The following is a 17,065-nucleotide window of genomic DNA, read 5'->3' as shown; positions in this document are numbered from 1 at the left end:
CAAACCCTCAGGTTGGTGTTCAAAGCCCTTCATAACCACCCCTCCTACCCCTCCCCACCTCCTTTCTTACACCTAACTCCTTGCTGGTATTCTTCAAGTCAGTGACACTGGCCTTCTGCCTGTTCCATGAGTGAGACTTTCCATCTCTTGGTTCCTGGCATTTTCTCCCACTGTCTTCCATGCCTGGAGCACTCTCCCTCCCCATCTATCCCTCCTGGCTTCCCTGGTATTCTTAAAGGCCCAACTAAAAATTTCATCTTCTACAGGAAGGCTCTCCCAACCCCTCTTAATTCTAATGCCTTCCCTTTGTTGATTATTTCTTTTTCATTCTTATACACGTTTGTACATACCTGTTTGCTTGTTGTCTTTCCCATCAGATTATGATCTCTTCAAGGGCAGGGACTGTCTTTTGCCTCTTTTCCTATCCTTAGGGCTTAGCACAGTGCCTGGCACATAGTAAGTGCTTAGTAAATGTTCACTGATTGATTGACCAACTAACTCACTAGTCTAGCATTAGACTGAAGTCATAACTCTAGTCAAGATAACTCTCTGTTACCCTGCAGCCACCAAAACAAAGGAGGCTGGTTTGGGGGAGAGGACCTGGGTTTGAATCCTGGCTTTGCCATTTGCTGTTGTGTGACCTCAAGTAAGTCATTTACCATCTCTAGCCTCAGTTTCCTTACCTGTAAAATGAGAAAGTTAGACCAGATGACACATAAGGTACCTATCCTCTCAGCTTCCAATTCTTGGTCATGGTGGAAAGAACTGCTATAAATATTTTTATACATAAATGGAATATATATGTATTCCTCCTTTTTGGATCTAGTTGGGGGTATAAACCTAGTAGTGGTATCACTAGGTCAAAAACTATGCACAGTTTAATAACTTTTGGGGCATAGTTCCAAACTACTTTCCAGAAAGGCTGGACTAGTTCACAGCTGTACCAACAGTGCATTAGTGTTATCTGTTTTCCCATAACCCCTCCAGCATATTTGCCATTTCCTTTTTTGGGGGTTAGCTCTGATAATCTGATGGTTGTCAGAGTATATTTTCATATGGTTATTGATAGCTTAGATTTCTTCCTCTGAAAACTGCCTATTTACATAACCTGTAACCATTTATAAATTGGGGGATGGCTCTATAAGGCCATTTCTAAAGTCCGTCCAGGTTTAACATTTTATGATGTAGGCAATGTATACAATCTTCACAAGACAGTTTCAAGGATCAAATGAGAAAATCCATGGAAAGTGCTTGCAAACCTTAAAACTCCATCCATACCCATATCAACTATTACTATCAATACTCCAACTGTAGTGCCTGATTTCATATGCCCTTTGTCTTTTAAGGAGAAGCATGTCTGGAATCCTTTATTATCTATGGAGGGAGGCAGTTTGGTGCAGTGGAAGGCACTCTGGGATCAGCAGACCTGGGTTCAAATCTTGATTCCCTTACTGCCAGTGTGAACTTAGGCCAGGGGATCTTAAACTGAGGTCTTTGATTTTTTTTTTTACCCCATTATTTAACAACAGTATTTAAATGAATTTTTGTTAATCTTATGTATTTTATGCACTTAAAAAATTCTACGCAGGGACCCCATAGGCTTCACCAGAAGGCCCAAGGGGTGGGTGGCAAATCTTAGGCACAATTTCCCTCCTCACCTTTGAATCCTGGCTTCAAGTCTCGGCTAAAATCCCCACTTCTACAGGAAGGCTTTCCCTGACCCCTTTCTGTGCCGTCATTTAAAATACGTATGTATACTGTACAGATAATCTATATGGGGCAGATAAGAAACATGTGGTATCTATACCACGTGTGGCACAGATGATATGTATATGTACACACACACACACACACCCCTTGTGTGGGTATAGCGTCCCCCAAAGTCGTGGTACAGTTTTAGGGTATTAAAGCTCATGGACGTACATACATTTACACCCACACATAAAACACACACCCACAAGCTTATTTAGCCTGCTAAAGCTTAAAACGCCAGCGAGACTTCTGGCCCACCCCGGACATATGCGTGCGTGTGTGTGTTACATACGTAGCGTGCGTGCTGCCTCCCCGTTGAAACGTAAGCTCCTCGAGGGCAGGGGCTCTCGCTGCCCACGCAGGCCCAGCGCTCCGCACACAGGCGGGCCTGCCCTTCTTCCTTTCCTCCACGAGGGGGCGCCGGAGAGCAGCATCCCCGCGGCCGCCGTGCCGGAGGAGGCTGCGGTTGCGCACGCGGCCCTCGGACCGTCCCAAGAAGGAGTTTGGAGGACGTGGCTTTGGCCGCGACCGAGGGGAGGAGCCTCCGCCGGGCCCACAGGTAGGGGGGGGTGGGGCGGGCGCCCCCTCACCGCCCAGCCCCTATGGACCCGAGGGTGGGGTCGGGCGGCAGGGCGGGAGGGGGTCGTCTATCTTGGGAGGCGGGAAGGTGAGGGAGGGAGGCCAGCCCCTCCCCCTCCCCCTCCCTAGCGTTCCTCCTCCGGGTGGGGACGCGACTTCCGTCTCTAGGCCGTTTAGTCCAATCTGCTCGTTTTATAGTATCGGGGAAACTTAGGCCCGGGGGACCGAGTAATGTCACCCGCGGAGTATGCCACCGAAGCGGGATTTGAATCCTCACGTCTTAAAGAGTGCATGCTCCTTGGAGTCTGAGCTCTAACCCTCCCTTCTGTAGAGGCCTCTCCCCCTCCCTCCCCTGCTTCCCGTGACGTTCCGCTGACCCCCTGTTCAGCTCGTTTGGGCTCTCCCGGGTTAGAGCGCGTGAGCCCTTTGGGAGCGCGGGGTCGGGGTGGGGGTGGGGCTTTGTCCCTCCGGTACTCCATCCTCGTCGTAGACCTAGCCCCGCTGTGGCCTGCGCCACACTGCCCCCTAGAGGCCCCTCATGGCTGCAGTCGGGGAGCCTGGGCACCGAGCAGTGTCTGCACTGAGTCGGACGGGCCCCGGACCCTGCAGCCTAAGAACACTGCGACAAGGTCCCTCTGGGGCTTACGGAGTGCGAAATGCGGAATAGTGATCTATCACTGTCTCCTTTTTACAGAGGAGGAAACGGAGGCTCGCAGAGGTTAAGTGACTGGTTTACAGTCTGTGAAAATGGGGATGTAGAAAAACAGGTAGGTTGGAGGACAACACAGTGGTTATGGGTCAAGTTCAGTCTGGCGTCTCTTTTGTGACTTTCCATGTTAGAGAATCACCAGAATAGCAGGCTATTTCAGGATAGACATCTGACAGCTTTCCAAAGACACATCTCTTTCGTAAAATAAGATAGGCACATCTTGCTTTGGATTGCCAAACCTTAAAAATGCTTAATAAATCATTCCAACCTACTTGAAATTAATCTCAGGTTTTTTTAAAAATTTCTTTCAGTGTACACTCACAGACCAAAGTTCTGTGCTTTTAGTAGGGTAGGGTTGATTTAATTGCTAAGCATCATGTTAATGTTTATTTGTGGCAAGTCCTGAATACCTTGGGCCTGGAGTCAGACTCATCTTCCTAAATTCAAATCTGGCTTCAGATGCTTATTTAGTTGTATGACCTTGGGCAAGTCATTTAACCCTGTTTGCCTCAGTTTCCTCATCTGTAAAGTGAGCTGGAGAAGGAAATGGCGAACCACCCCAGTATCTTTGCCAAGAAAACCCCAAATGTGGTCAGAAAGAGTGAACAACAAACAACCTGAACACCTTCCATTATGTAAAAGCTTACTTGTGTTAGATCCTGATCTTGTCACTACCCCTAGGATTTTGGAACTGTAGATTTAGAACAGGAAGGTATCTTAGAAGTAGGGATGTACTAGTAAATGTTTAACAACTGACTGTCCAAGAAAAAAAGTATGCATAGGACACTTTTAAGTTTAATCTGCACTATTAACCTTCTGCCCATCACTTTCTAAAGTCTAATCAAAGCACAAAACAAATCAAGTCCTCACTTGTAGTGTTTCCCAATTTCCAAGGTCATGCTGAAAGTTTAACAGTCAGCTCTCCTGGGCCTGAATGAGCTGGCTCCAGCACATCCATGCTTTCTTTGAAGTCCTGCGGTTGTCATTTTACAGATGAAGAAACTTGTCCATGTTCACACATTTAATAAGTGACAGGGCTGGATTCAAACCCAGGCCCCCTGACTCCCAAGTCTAAGGTTTTGGTTTTTTATCCTAAGTTGCCTCCCTCCTAAACTATTCAAGTTAGAGAAGTACATAGTTCTCAGGGTGAGAGTAGGTTGTAATGGTATTTACCCTCCTAGGTTAGAAAGCAGAACCTACTGGGACTCTGAGCACCTCAGCTGAGGTCAAATGAGAAATTCATGGGGTCATAGGATCTTAGCTATGGAATGGAGCTTGGAGGTCACTCAACTTAATGCCCATATTGTATAGAAGAAGAAACCGAATGGTTAATAGATATCTGAATAATAACCTGAATGGTTATACGCCTAATTATAGGCAGAGGTGAGGCCAGAGCCCAGATCTCCTTATTTTCAGGCCTACCTGACCACCCTAATTAGGGTGGTTCTGCCACTGTAGTATGTGGCAGTGGAACTAGTGTGGAACATGGGTGATGATGCCCCCTTCTCTGCCATCGTATGGGAGTCTGGAGACCCTGCTACAACATGAAGAAATCTGCCTAGGGGTCTCCAGTTTGCTGCCACTGATGATGTCAGAGATTCTGCCCCCACAGATGTATCCCCACAGAGGGGATACATATTCCTCCAAGGGCTGAGGAATTAGCAATTTTAAGGTGTCGTTCCAGTTTGGACGTGGAACCCTGGGCAAGTTTCAGATCCTTAGTGTCCCCATCTATTAAATGAGACTCACAGCACCTTTACAGGAGTACTGCAGATATGAAAGGGTCGTAGCTATTTTTAAAAAGAAAAGAAAGAAAGAACCTCTGACTCAGTTGACAGATGAATATTCTTTGACTCTGTTCTGAGCAAAAAGTCTTATCTCTCTATAGCTTATGACCCTATTAGATTATAGTATCTTATCAAAATTTGATTTCTTTCCCAGCACTTAACACACAGTAGGTGAGGAATAAATATTAGTTAAAAAGGAAAAGGACTTAGGGAAAGATGATAGTGGTAATTTATTTAGCAGTATTTCTTTAGTTCTGGTTTATATTCCTGCAATTTCCTAGTGTCTGTCACACTGATTTGGGGTCCTATAAAGCTCAATATGATTTAGAGCAGGGGTGTCAAACCCACATAGAAACCCTCGTGACGTAGAAAACCACAAATGAACACTGTGTCGTGTGGGGTTTTATTTATTTTGTTCAACATTTCCCAAGTCCGTTTTAATCTGGTTGAGAGACTTGGCAGCTTGAGTGGGCCCTGAGTTTGACCCCTTTGGTGTACAGGAGTTTGGCTCTGTAGGTCTTATATGTTAGCATCAGAGATTTAGAGCTGGAGGAACTTGAGAGGTCATCAAGCCCAACCTCCTCTGGCACTAGTTGAGATATCAGAGGGGTGAAATTACTTGCCTCAAGTCATACAGGTGGTGGCTGAGATGGGATTCATGCTTAGGCCCTGTGACTCTAAGTCATAGGAAATAATATTTGTAAAAAGCTTAGCCCAGTGTCTGGCACATAGTAGGCACTTAATAAATGCTTGTTCCCTTCCCTCTTTCCCCCATTGTACCACCTCCATTCTACTCTCTTTAGAGATAGGCATCGGCATTCAAGGTACTGTGGTTAGAAAAAAGCCACTTGGAAAGTTTTTGAAGTTGTAATACCTTATTCTAACTTTAATTGGCTAAGTAGATTTGATTTGGGATATTTAATTCTTTCTTGGTTGATCTCCAGAGATTTTATTTTCCATAGATTAACCGATTTTCTCCTCTCCTCTCCTCTCCTCTCCTCTCCTCTTCTCTTCTCTCTCTCTCTCCTTCTCTCCTTCCTTCTCTCCCTCCCTCCTCTACCCCTTTCCTCTTCTTTCATACTCTCTGTCTTTCTCCCTCTTCTCTCTCTCTCCTCTTCTCTTTCTCTGTCTCTCTGTCTTGTCTCTCTCTATCTTTCCCTTCCTCCACACTTCTTTTCTCCCCCCCCCCCTCAGAAATTTGGTTGACCTTGTTCATCTAATGGAACATCTAATGGACATTGACTAGAAAATCATCTGGTACAGAAGAGCATGGAGGTTGCAGAGAGGGCACATCTTACAGCCTCCTGAAGAGCTAGCCCTTCTGGGGCACATGACTCATGGGCAAGAGTTAAATCCAGTCCGTGTTTGGATGAGAAGGGCCTGTGTTCACAACCAATGGCCAGCACCAGAGTAGCAGGGTGGCAGAAGGTGCTGTATGAGCGTCAGCCTTTCCCTGATAACTACGTGGACCAGAGGTTCCTGGAAGAGCTCCGCAAAAACATCTCTGCCCGGAAATACCAGTACTGGTCTGTGGTCTTTGAGTCTGGGGTGGTGATACAGCAGCTGTGCAGTGTCTGTGTCTTTGTGGTCATCTGGTGGTATATGGATGAGGGTCTGCTAGCACCACAGTGGCTCTTTGGAACTGGGTTGGCTTCCTCCCTGATTGGCTATGTCTTGTTTGACCTCATTGATGGAGGGGCAGGGCGGAAGAAGAGTGGGCGCACCCGGTGGGCTGACCTGAAGAGTGCCCTGGTCTTTATCACGTTCACCTATGGTTTTTCCCCGGTGTTGAAGACACTGACGGAATCTGTCAGCACTGATACTATCTATGCCATGTCAGTTTTCATGCTTTTGGGTCACCTTATCTTCTTTGACTATGGTGCCAATGCTGCTATTGTGTCTAGCACCCTCTCCCTGAACATGGCCATCTTTGCCTCCGTCTGCCTGGCCTCCCGCCTACCTCGATCCCTTCATGCCTTCATCATGGTGACATTTGCCATCCAGATCTTTGCCCTGTGGCCGATGCTACAGAAGAAGCTGAAGGCCTGTACCCCGCGCAGCTATGTGGGGGTCACGCTGCTATTTGCTTTCTCTGCCCTGGCTGGTCTGTTAACCATTAGTGGTGTGGGGGCCATACTCTTTGCCCTGCTGCTAGTCTCCATCTCTTGCCTCTGTCCTTACTATCTCATCCGCTTGCAGCTTTTCAAAGAAAATATTCACGGACCTTGGGATGAAGCTGAAATCAAGGAAGACCTGTCTAGGTTCCTCACCTAGCTTGGAGAGTGCAGGGAGCTCCTACATTCTGATATTAAAGGCTGAAAGACCAGACTTCCCTCCAAAAAGCAGCAATGAGGGGAAGAAGGTCTCTTGTGAAAGCATCAGCTTGGGAGGTGTCTGAGAGAACAGCAGTGGGAAAAGAATGAAGTAATGAGGGTTGGTGATGAGTCATATCTCCCTGTCCTGCAGAAGGGACTGCGTCCTTCAGAGGTCTGGCAATGATACTGACACTGTATTTGAGATTTATTGTGGCCAATGGCACGATCTAGTCTTGTATTAAAAACTGAAGCTAAAGGTCTTGAGTTCTTTCCTTTAACCTTGCTCTAACCGGGGGAAGGGAATAAACATTTATTAAGTGCCTACTATGTGCCAGACACTGTGCTAAGATCTTTATAATTATTAAGTCATTTGATCATCACAGCAACCCTGGGAGGTAGGTGCTATTGTGATCCCATTTTACAGATAAGGAAACTGAGGCAGACAGAAGTTAAGTACCTTGTGCAGGGTCATTTGAGCTCAGTTCCTCCTGACCCCAAGCCCAGTCATCTAATGGCTCCACCTACCTGCAAGGGCGTGGAATATAGACAAGGCACACTCATTTCAGCGTAGGTCATGATTGCCTGCTGAATAAAGTTAAAACTTCTTCACCTCTCATCCTAGATATTCCATTAACTTATACCACCCTACCTTTCCAGCTGTAGCTCATACTGTGTTCATCCGCTTTATGCTCACTGGACTACTCAAGAAACTGCCTTTGGAAGTAGGCAGGAGAGTGCTACAGCTTCCCACTCTCTATTTTCCTTCTCCCTTGCTAGGGGTGTCCCATTACAATGTACCCTGGGCTTGGAATGCTGCTCTCTTCATCTAGTGCAGGCCTGTGCAACTTACGGACTGCGGGCATTCCAAAGGATTTTGGGTGGCTTGTGAAAAATGTAGAGATGTTTTCCTTTACATTTTTCGTAAGCTGCCCGAGATCCTTTGGCATGCTGCAAGTGGCCCTCGGGCCGCAGATTGTGCAGGCCTGATTTAATGAATGGGCCCCAGCCATCATGTGAACTCTCACCCCAGTATTACAAGCTTATTTCATGAAGACTTCCCTGGTGTTTCTTGTTGCTAACAACCTTCTTCCAGAGACTACTCAGAGCAGCACTTGTTGTGCATTAGTCCATATTGTAGTTATATACTAGCCCTCTACCAGGCTCTGAGCTCTATGGGGGCAAGGACTGTAGCCTATCTAAACTTTGTATCTCTCTCAACATCTACCACAGAGCTCTGCACACAGGAGAGGAATCAATGTTGATTAAATTAATGAATAAATAGAAAAGTCAAAGACGACTGGTAAAGATACTCCAGTTTTTCATGAATTCTAGGCCTGTGTTCCTATAATTTCCCTGGGATGGGGTGGGGGGGGAGGCATGGTTTACCATTCACATTGAACTGGAATCCTGGAAAGCTAATTGCTAGCCTTATAGAATTATAGGATCTCAGAGTTGAGAGGGACTTCAGAGGACATCTAGTTCAACCTATACCTGAAAAGGAATTTCACTTAAACTATCCCTGTACGTGAGGTCATTTAGTCATTGTCTAAAGCAAGGGTGGGGAACCTACAGCCCTGTAGGTCCTCAAGTGCTGCCCTTTGACTGAATCGAAGTTTGGATTCATGTGGCTATGGAATGAGGCAGCAAGTTTGACTTTGAAGTTTTCCCCAACCTCAAGTCTGAATTTGCCTCTTTACAGCATTCATTCTTTGCTCCTAATTTTGGTCCACTTTTGGCCAAGTAGAATGAGTCTGCTCTTCAATGTGGCAGCTCTTCAAATACTAGAAAGAGAGCTATCACTCTGTTAGTTCCTTATAATATGTTCTCATGGCCTTTCACTATTCTACTCATAGTCCTCTGGATACTCTTCAATTTACCAAAAATTTGTGCCCAGAATTAAATACAGCATCAAAATTGTGCTCAGACCAAGGCTGATTGAATTGTCTCCCTAGTCTATTAAGGCAACTGAAGGTTATATTATCTTTTTTGCTTGTCATACCACAGTATTGACCTCTTTAGAGCCTCCACAGGGTCATAGAATTAGATCACTTAACCTATGGAATCTTTGAAAATTGGGGTAACTTAGCATTGCCTACTGCACAGACTTGATAGATATTCAGGTAGCATCAGATGGAGGGGGCGAGCAAAGATTTTCATTTGAAGTTGGTGTTCATATAGAATGAATGAAATTCCATTGCTTTGTGGAGGCTGGGTTATTTTTCTTTGGAAGGATGTTTCAGAGAAGTGGTTTTGGTCAGGATGTTGGACTGGTGTCTTAAGCCGTGTAGTCTCTTGGGTGTTCTTTTAAAACTGTGAGCTCAGACAAATGAATACTTCGATGAATCTTTCATATTAGAACACAGGATTTTACTATCTGGGGCAGTACTGTGGGATAGTTGAATGAGAGTTTATTCATGGGCCACATATGAAAGCATACCTCTGATTGTATCTATCCTCTACTTGAAAAGCCTTCAAATTCCTTTTGTCAATACAGAAAATTCCAAACTCTTTACTCTGACATTCAAGGTTTTCCATAATATGGTCTCCAACCTATGTTGCCAGCCTTATCTCATAGTATTCTCCTATATGTACTCTCTGATCCATCCAGATAACTGCATTTCGGGATATATCCTTTCAAGCTACGTGGCCCTAGGCACCAGGTAGTAAAGAAGGAGGAAGAGGATTAATTCTAGGGTATAAAATGAAATACTCTGATCTGTTAACCCTGATCAAGAGAAGACATACCCAAGTCATTGCTGATTTGTCCATAAGGAGAGTGGCTCCATGTGCTCCTCGACCCAAAGTGGACAAAACAATATTAGCTATATTGAGGAAAGGTTTGGGAAACAAAACTGAAAACTTCCTAGAACATTTGTAACAAATATCAACGTAAACTCTGATGCAACCACATTTGGACTACTTTATGATGCTCTGGTCCTCACACTTGACTAAGGATATCCTGGAATGTCCAGAGAAGGGAAATTAGAATGAGAATGTGAATGGAGGAAGTAGTAAATTCCATAGGAGGTCAAGCTAAATTCAAACATATATATATATATATATATATATATATAAATAATATATATACATAAACATAAATATGTATATGTACATATACACATGTGTATATTTTATCTGTCCATTTATCTCTTACCTAAGGTGAGAGCTAAAAAGGAATATAGTCAAAATTTAAAAAAAAATCATAATTGGTGTAGGTAAGGTAAAAATGGCCTTGGAACTTGATTAGCAATTTTGAAGTACTACAATAAAGGAGCACCCTTTGCAATTTGAGTGAGAAATTCAGGCTGTTAGTCATTCATGCCGTAGGCAATGAGATTATAGACATTACTGCCAAGAGATGGGAGAAACAATTAATACAAATAAATTACAAATGAGTTGGGCTAGTTTATGAATGTCAGTCGTAAAGGGCTGCTAGGTTCAGAAATACTTAACCATTAATGTTCACCTCAGAGAGGATAGTCTTGTAAGAGGACCAGGAAGGGCTTCTTCCAGAAAGTAGGATTTGTGCTGAATCTTGAAGAAAGCCAGCGAAGCTAGGAGGGAGAGCATTCCAAGTATGGGGGACACTCAGTGAAAAGGCAGGGGTAGGGGAGTATCCCATGAGAGGAACAGCAAGAAGGCCAGTGTCAATACCTAAGGGGAATAAAGTGTAAGTAGCCTGAAAGATTAGGAAGGGGCTAGGTTTTAAAGAGCTTTCAATGCCTAACAAAGGATTTTGCATTTGGTCTTGGATATAATGGGGAGCCACTGGACTTTATTGGTGGGGGGGGTGGAGGGTGACACGGCCAGACTTGCGCTTTAGGAAGATCTCTTTGGCAGCTGACTAGAAGATGGTCTGTTGTTAGGAGAGACTTGAGACCAGGAGACCAAGAATGTGAGAAATATTGTGAAGGTAGAACAACAATACCTGGTAACAGATTGGATGTTTGGGATGAATGCAAGTTAGAAGTCGAGAGCATCCGGATTAACTTGAATTGAAGAATACCTCTTCCAACATTAACCTAATGCTCAGTGACTTTTTAAAAATGCTCCCTACATAACAACCTTGGTGTCATCCTTAACTTCTTATTTATGTTCAAGTGCAGTTGTCTTCTGGGAATGTGTGGGTTATCCAATCTTTTCAATTGAGCGATTAACTCCACTATGTAAGTGAGTGAAAAATATTCAAGGACCAGAGCATACAAAATATGAGCAAAGAATTAAAAGAAAAAAAGCTTCCACTTTTTTTTTTGCCAGCAGAGGGGGCTAGTCATATATTTATATTGAATTTTAAGCTCAGTAAATGGTGAGGCAGGTCCAAGCAGCAGTGCCATCTTGTGGATATCTTAAACACAGCCATCTTGTGGGTATCTTAGCATATTCATTTTCTTTTTCCTTTCTTTCTCTCTTTCTTTCTTTTCTATCTTCCTTCCCTCTTTCCTTCCTTCTTTCCTTCCTTTCTTCTTTTCCTTTCTTTGTGTATAAATAACATCTAACTACATTCCTCCCTAAAGACTTTCACCAATTCTCCAAGCTTCGACCAGTTATTAATATTAGACCAAAGTCTAATATTGCCATTGAAATGGAGACCTTCATAACATCAGTGATGGAAGGAGCTGATTCAATCGGCTTTTATAGAAATGATCTCCTTCCATGATGGGTTCTTCCTTTTATGCAATGCAGTCTATGACTTTGTGCCTATGTCTATGACTGGGACACGAGATGAATTATGAAATAGGTTTGCAGTGTTATGAGCTCCTTTGGCCCCTTTTTGTATCCCCAGTGCTTAGCATAGTGCCTGGCATATAGTAGGTGCTTCACAAATGTTTATTGATTGATGGATTATCTCTCCTGCCTCTTTCAATAACACCTCCCCTCCCTAAGTCACATGATAAAGTATCCCTTGCTCATAGTTAGTCCCTTAGCCACCCAGCTCCTCCACTGCCCCTCTCAACGCTGTTGACCCACTTCCCTAATTCTTCCATGCCATCAAGACATAATTATCTTGTGTCTCAATTCCTCAGGGCACTGTTTTATACTAGAGGTTCAGAAGAACCCTACTTTTTGAGAGAAGTGACATGGAGTAGTAGAGAGTTCTGGACTTTGACTTTGAGTTCAAATCCCAACACTTAGCTGCTGTAAGGTCAGAGGAAAGGGGGGGAAGGAAATAAGCATTTATATAGCACCTACTATGTGCCAGGCACTGTGCTAAGTGCTTTATACAAATATTTCATTTGACCCTCACAACAAGTCTGTGAAGTAGGTGCTATTTAATCTCTATTTTACAGTTGAGGAAATTGAGGCAAACAGAAGTTAAATGACTTGTCCAGGGTTATGCAGTGAGTTTTAGAAGTGGGATTTGAATTCAGGTCTTCCTGACTCTAGGCTTAGCATTCTATGTTTTGCACGACCAACTACTTCCAAGGGCAAGTCTCAATCTATTTGAGCCTCAGTGTTCTCATCTTTACAATAGAGATGCAGATACCAGTAGTACCTATTTCACAGGGTTCTAAGTAAGAGATGAGAAAAATGAAAATTATTATCCTTATAAGAGTAACATCCTTTGAGACCCATGATCTTAACAATGTGAGTACCACCTCTACCAGTATAGCTAGTCAGTCAGAAAGCAGTTATTAATCACCTACTATATGTCAGGCATTGTGCTAAGGCTAGGGATACAAAGAAAGGAAAAAGATAGTCCCTGCTCCCAAACGCCCTTGTAGTCTAATGGGGGAGACAACACGAAAATCAGGTTTAGACAAGGTATATATACAGGATGAGTTGGAGATAATTTCAGAGGACCAGGAAAGGCTTCTTGGAGAAGGTGTGGTTTCAGTTGGGACTTGATGGAAACCAGGGAAGCTGGGAGACAGAGAAGAGGAGGGAGAGCACTGCAGGTACGGAGGGTAGCCATTGATAATGTCCAGTCAGCAGATGGTGTGTCCTTGTGTAAGGAGCAACAAGGAGGCCAGTGTCACTGGATTGCAGCGTTCATGGTAGAGAGTGAGGTGTAAGAAGACTTGAAGGAAGCAAGGGCCCAAGTTGTGAAGGGCTTTGCCCCCCAGAACTATTTTATATTTGATTCTGGGGTGGGGGAGGGGGAAGTATCACATGGTCGGATCTGTGCTTAGAGATATCACTTTGACAGCAGCACTGCTCGGACTTTTCATCCTGTCTGATTCTTGTCCATGACTTTCCATAAATCCCTTGTGAGGCCTACCTCTCATTCTTTTAATATTTTAATGGATACCAGTCCAACTCCTGGCCTATTTGTTACCTCTCCCCCTTACTATAACCAGACCACTTCCTTTTTCAGTCATACATAATGTGTGCTGTGGTAATCGGATAATGTGTTACCCCCTGGTAACATATGTGCATTTTAACAGCCCCTTTCTGGAGATTAATATTTTTAGTGGCAAAAACAGTGGGGATTTCATGTACCATATGAGGATAGTGGGAAGAAGATTTCTGAGCAGGTGGACTTTTCACTATCACTTAAAAGCACCTAACCATTTGGTACGTCTGGTTCTAGATGTGATCCTTCTAGATAGGAAGCTGAGGGGTAGTCATAGCCATTGTCTGATTAGAAACTGCTTCCTGAGCCTTAATTTAAGCCAAAGTAACTAAACACTCAGATTTGAGGTTAGGAGTTTGACCTAAAATGGGAAGATGCCTGTGTAAATAATGTCTGTCTCCACTGCTTTTACCAGAGCAAAGGCAAAGTGGTGTCATCTCACAGCTAAGAAGGGTTAGGAGGCACTAGGATCTAATATTGGCCAGCTGGACCATTGTGACTGCTGGGAAGGAGTTAGGGAGAAGAGCAGATTCAAAGCTTTTTGTCCATGCAAGTTGAACAACTCCGCAGGCCCTGCTTTGACAGGAGCCTTCCAGCACATTCCACACACACTATCTGCAGCCACCAATGGCTCTACAGGCCTGCCTTTGCATCCATGCAACCCTCGAGCTCACCCACTTTCTAGCTACACACAGCTGCCTGATGTCCTGGGACCACTCCACCTGAAGACGAAACCCTGTGGATGCTAACCTATGGTAACTCATTCTTCAATCATAAATTCCACACCACCATAGTCACCCCATGCCAGTGATTCTGGACCTCTGTTTGCCATTGTTCAAACCCCATTCACCATCCTGCACTGACTGATCCTTTATACTTATCCCCCTCAACTCTCCCCCCTCAAATCCCAACCAGAAACTACTCACCCCTTCCACTGTGCCCTCTGGATTGCCTGCTGCATAGGCAACAAACTTACTTTCATATTAAATCTTTTCTTTTCTCACTCCTTCCATTTTCTGGCTGTCACTCAAATCTGACTCCCTCCTGATGGATAATGCAGCCTCCCTGACCACCTTTTCTAGTACTGGCTGCACTTTCACTCATTTTCCCTGGTTCATTGGTCAAGGGAGAGAAGTTAGAAACTCTTTATTGCCCTTTGCCACTTCTAGACTCTCTCCTTACCACAGTTACTCAGTAGCCTCCCCTCCTTTGAGATTCATGCCATCCACCTCTATCACCTGATCACAAGTCTACAGATCTCTAGGACACTTTTCTTCCTTCCTCAATGAGTTGAATGCCTGCATCACAGTCTTTCTCTCCTCCCATCAAACTAGAGGACATCCATATTGATACTCCTTCAAATATCTCAACCTCCCAATTACTCAGCTTACCTATTTCCCATGGCTTATTCCTCCATGCCACCATAGATAGGTACACACAGAGATAGTCACATCCTTTCTTGTCATCATCCACAAGAGTTCAACATTCATATTTAGGAACTCTGAAATTCTTTTATCTCAGTCTTAATCTGTTGTCATTCTACCGCTCCCTTGGCATTGTAACTCCAAACCTTGCATATCCTCACCTTGACCTTCAGTCTTAGCAACGCTCACTTATTTCCAAGGCTAGGGGTGACTCTCTGTACAGGCTATACTTTCTTCCCTTCCCCATTTTGACTCCCTTGAGAGCCAATTCAACTTTACACTGTTCTCTTCTCTCAAGACACTTGTCCCTTTATCCCATGGATGATCTGGCCTTTTTAAACCCCAGCCTTGGAATACTCCCACTATCCACTGCCTTTTTTCTCATTCATGTGTTGTTGAGCTAAGCTGAAGGAAATCATGACACTATGCTGACTGGGTCTGCTATAAGTTTATATTAGAAAATTTCAACTGGGCCCTCACTAGAGCAAGGCAATTCTTTTACATCTCCCTAATCAGAGAAGAGCCAGCCAGGTGGATCAGTGGATAGAGCACTGGGCCTGGAATCAGGAAGAACTGAGTTCAAATGCAGCCTGAGACATCTACTAGCTGTGTGTCCTTGGGCAAGTCACTTAACCTCTGTTTGCCTTAATCTACTGGAGAAGGAAAACCTTATGGATAGTGTGATCCATATGGTCACAAATAGTTGGACACAACTAAATGACTGAACAGCAACAACTAGATTTGTTATCCCACTCACTACAGTACCTTTCCCTCCTGTAATCTCTTCTGGTGGGTGTGTGTGTGTGTGTTTAACATTGCTCTCCTATTTGTTCTTCTCTTACCTGTCTGACCATTCCTTTTCAGGCCCTTTTGCTGAATCATCACCCAAATGATTTCCTCTAATTGTGGCAGTATTAAAAATTTCTATCCTCAGCCCTCTTCTCTTTCTATGGATGTAAGTTCATTCTTAGTCTTATCACTGGCCCCTTAGGGCAGTGCCTGGCACATAGAGGTGCTCAATAAATGCCTTTTGATTGCTTGATTTTCTAAGTGCTTTCTAAAGATGAGTGAGGACAACTTTACAGTATTCTTGAGACATGAAATGAGAAGAAGCATGGACATTGAGAAAATTGCTAGTGAGAACCAACTACTCAGCTGCCTAACCCACTCAGTGCCCTGGGCCAGGCTAGCCATGGGGCTCCTCTAAAGTTTTCTCTAGTTTCATCAGGAATTTCAGAAATTACAGGCTTGTGGGGGGAAGATAATTCCTCAAACTGTCTTGGTACTATCAACTAGAATTCTCACTGGCCTATGGGAAATCCCTAAGGGAAGAAGCTTAGTATAGAACTTAGCAGTTGCTAACCCTCATCCCAGATGAGACACCAGACTAACCTAAGGCTTTCTCCTATCCCTATAATTCTTGGGCGACAATACTGGTATAGGTGATCATATCACTTGTACAACAAACTGGACAACTAATTATTAGTTATTGTTTTTATCACAAGTTGTGAGGCCGGAGGGTGGGGCAGAAAAGGATGGCATTGTTCCAACATCTAATCAGTCAATCAAATAAATCATAATCATTTATTAAATCCCCACTCTGTGCCAAGCATTGTTCTGGGGACACAGAGACAAAAGTGAAATAGTCCCTGCCGTCAAGACACTTACATTCCAGTAGAAAGGGCATACAGGTAGATAGTTGGATAGACAGATAGATTGATAGATACAAAATACATGCAAAGCAGAGCAAGATAACCTTGGATGGGAAAGCAGTTGAAGATGGGAAACAGGAGAGCGCTCCTGTATAAGGTCATACCTGAGCTGAGAAAACCAGGAATTCAAAAAGGCAGATGCGAGGAGGGGGTAAATTCTAAGCATGAGAGGCAGTCCATATACAAAGACAGAGGTGGGAAATGGAGTGTAATATATGAGGAATGGCAAGAAGGCTGGTATAGTGGGACCACAGGGTATAGAGAAAGGAGTGACAAAGGTTGGAAAGGTAGGATGGGATCAGGTTTTGAACAACATTAAATGCCAAACACAAGCATTCGTATTTGGCCCTAAAGGTAATATGGAGATGTTGGAATTTACTAAGTGGGAAAGAGAGGCGGGGCAATATGGTCAGACCTGTGCCTTAGGAAAAATAGTTTGGCAGCTTTGTGGAGGATGGATCAGAGTGGGGAGAGATCAGAGAAAGGGAGATC

General features: G+C 44.1%; 2 protein-coding genes across 4 annotated transcripts in view; one reads left to right on the top strand and one right to left on the bottom strand.

Annotated features, from left to right (window-relative positions):
- The window catches only part of DNM3 (dynamin 3), a 689,813-nt gene that overhangs the window by 51,303 nt on the left and 621,445 nt on the right, over positions 1-17,065 (bottom strand). The gene's annotated exons all lie outside the window — the stretch shown is intronic.
- On the top strand, positions 2,204-7,398 carry PIGC (phosphatidylinositol glycan anchor biosynthesis class C). 2 transcript variants are annotated; one of them, XM_027868469.1, is made up of 3 exons: positions 2,204-2,311; positions 3,026-3,098; positions 6,022-7,398. In XM_027868469.1, exon 3 carries the CDS (start codon positions 6,223-6,225, stop codon positions 7,099-7,101), a length of 879 nt encoding a protein of 292 aa, XP_027724270.1. In that variant the 5' UTR covers positions 2,204-2,311; positions 3,026-3,098; positions 6,022-6,222; the 3' UTR covers positions 7,102-7,398. The 2 variants fall into 2 exon arrangements, with proteins under 2 accessions (XP_027724270.1, XP_027724271.1); XM_027868470.1 differs by lacking the exon at positions 3,026-3,098 and having other exon boundaries at positions 2,207-2,311.

Source organism: Vombatus ursinus, unplaced genomic scaffold, assembly GCF_900497805.2.
Source record: "Vombatus ursinus unplaced genomic scaffold, bare-nosed wombat genome assembly UNPS02014789.1, whole genome shotgun sequence".
NCBI classification, from domain to species: Eukaryota; Metazoa; Chordata; class Mammalia; order Diprotodontia; family Vombatidae; genus Vombatus; species Vombatus ursinus.
Note: the sequence above shows the minus strand (reverse complement) of the source record. Positions and strands in the feature narration are given on the sequence as shown.

Coding starts and splice junctions, on each gene's coding strand:
- PIGC (XM_027868469.1), top strand. CDS start 6,223: ATGGCCAGCACCAGAGTAGCAGGGTGGCAGAAGGTGCTGTATGAGCGT.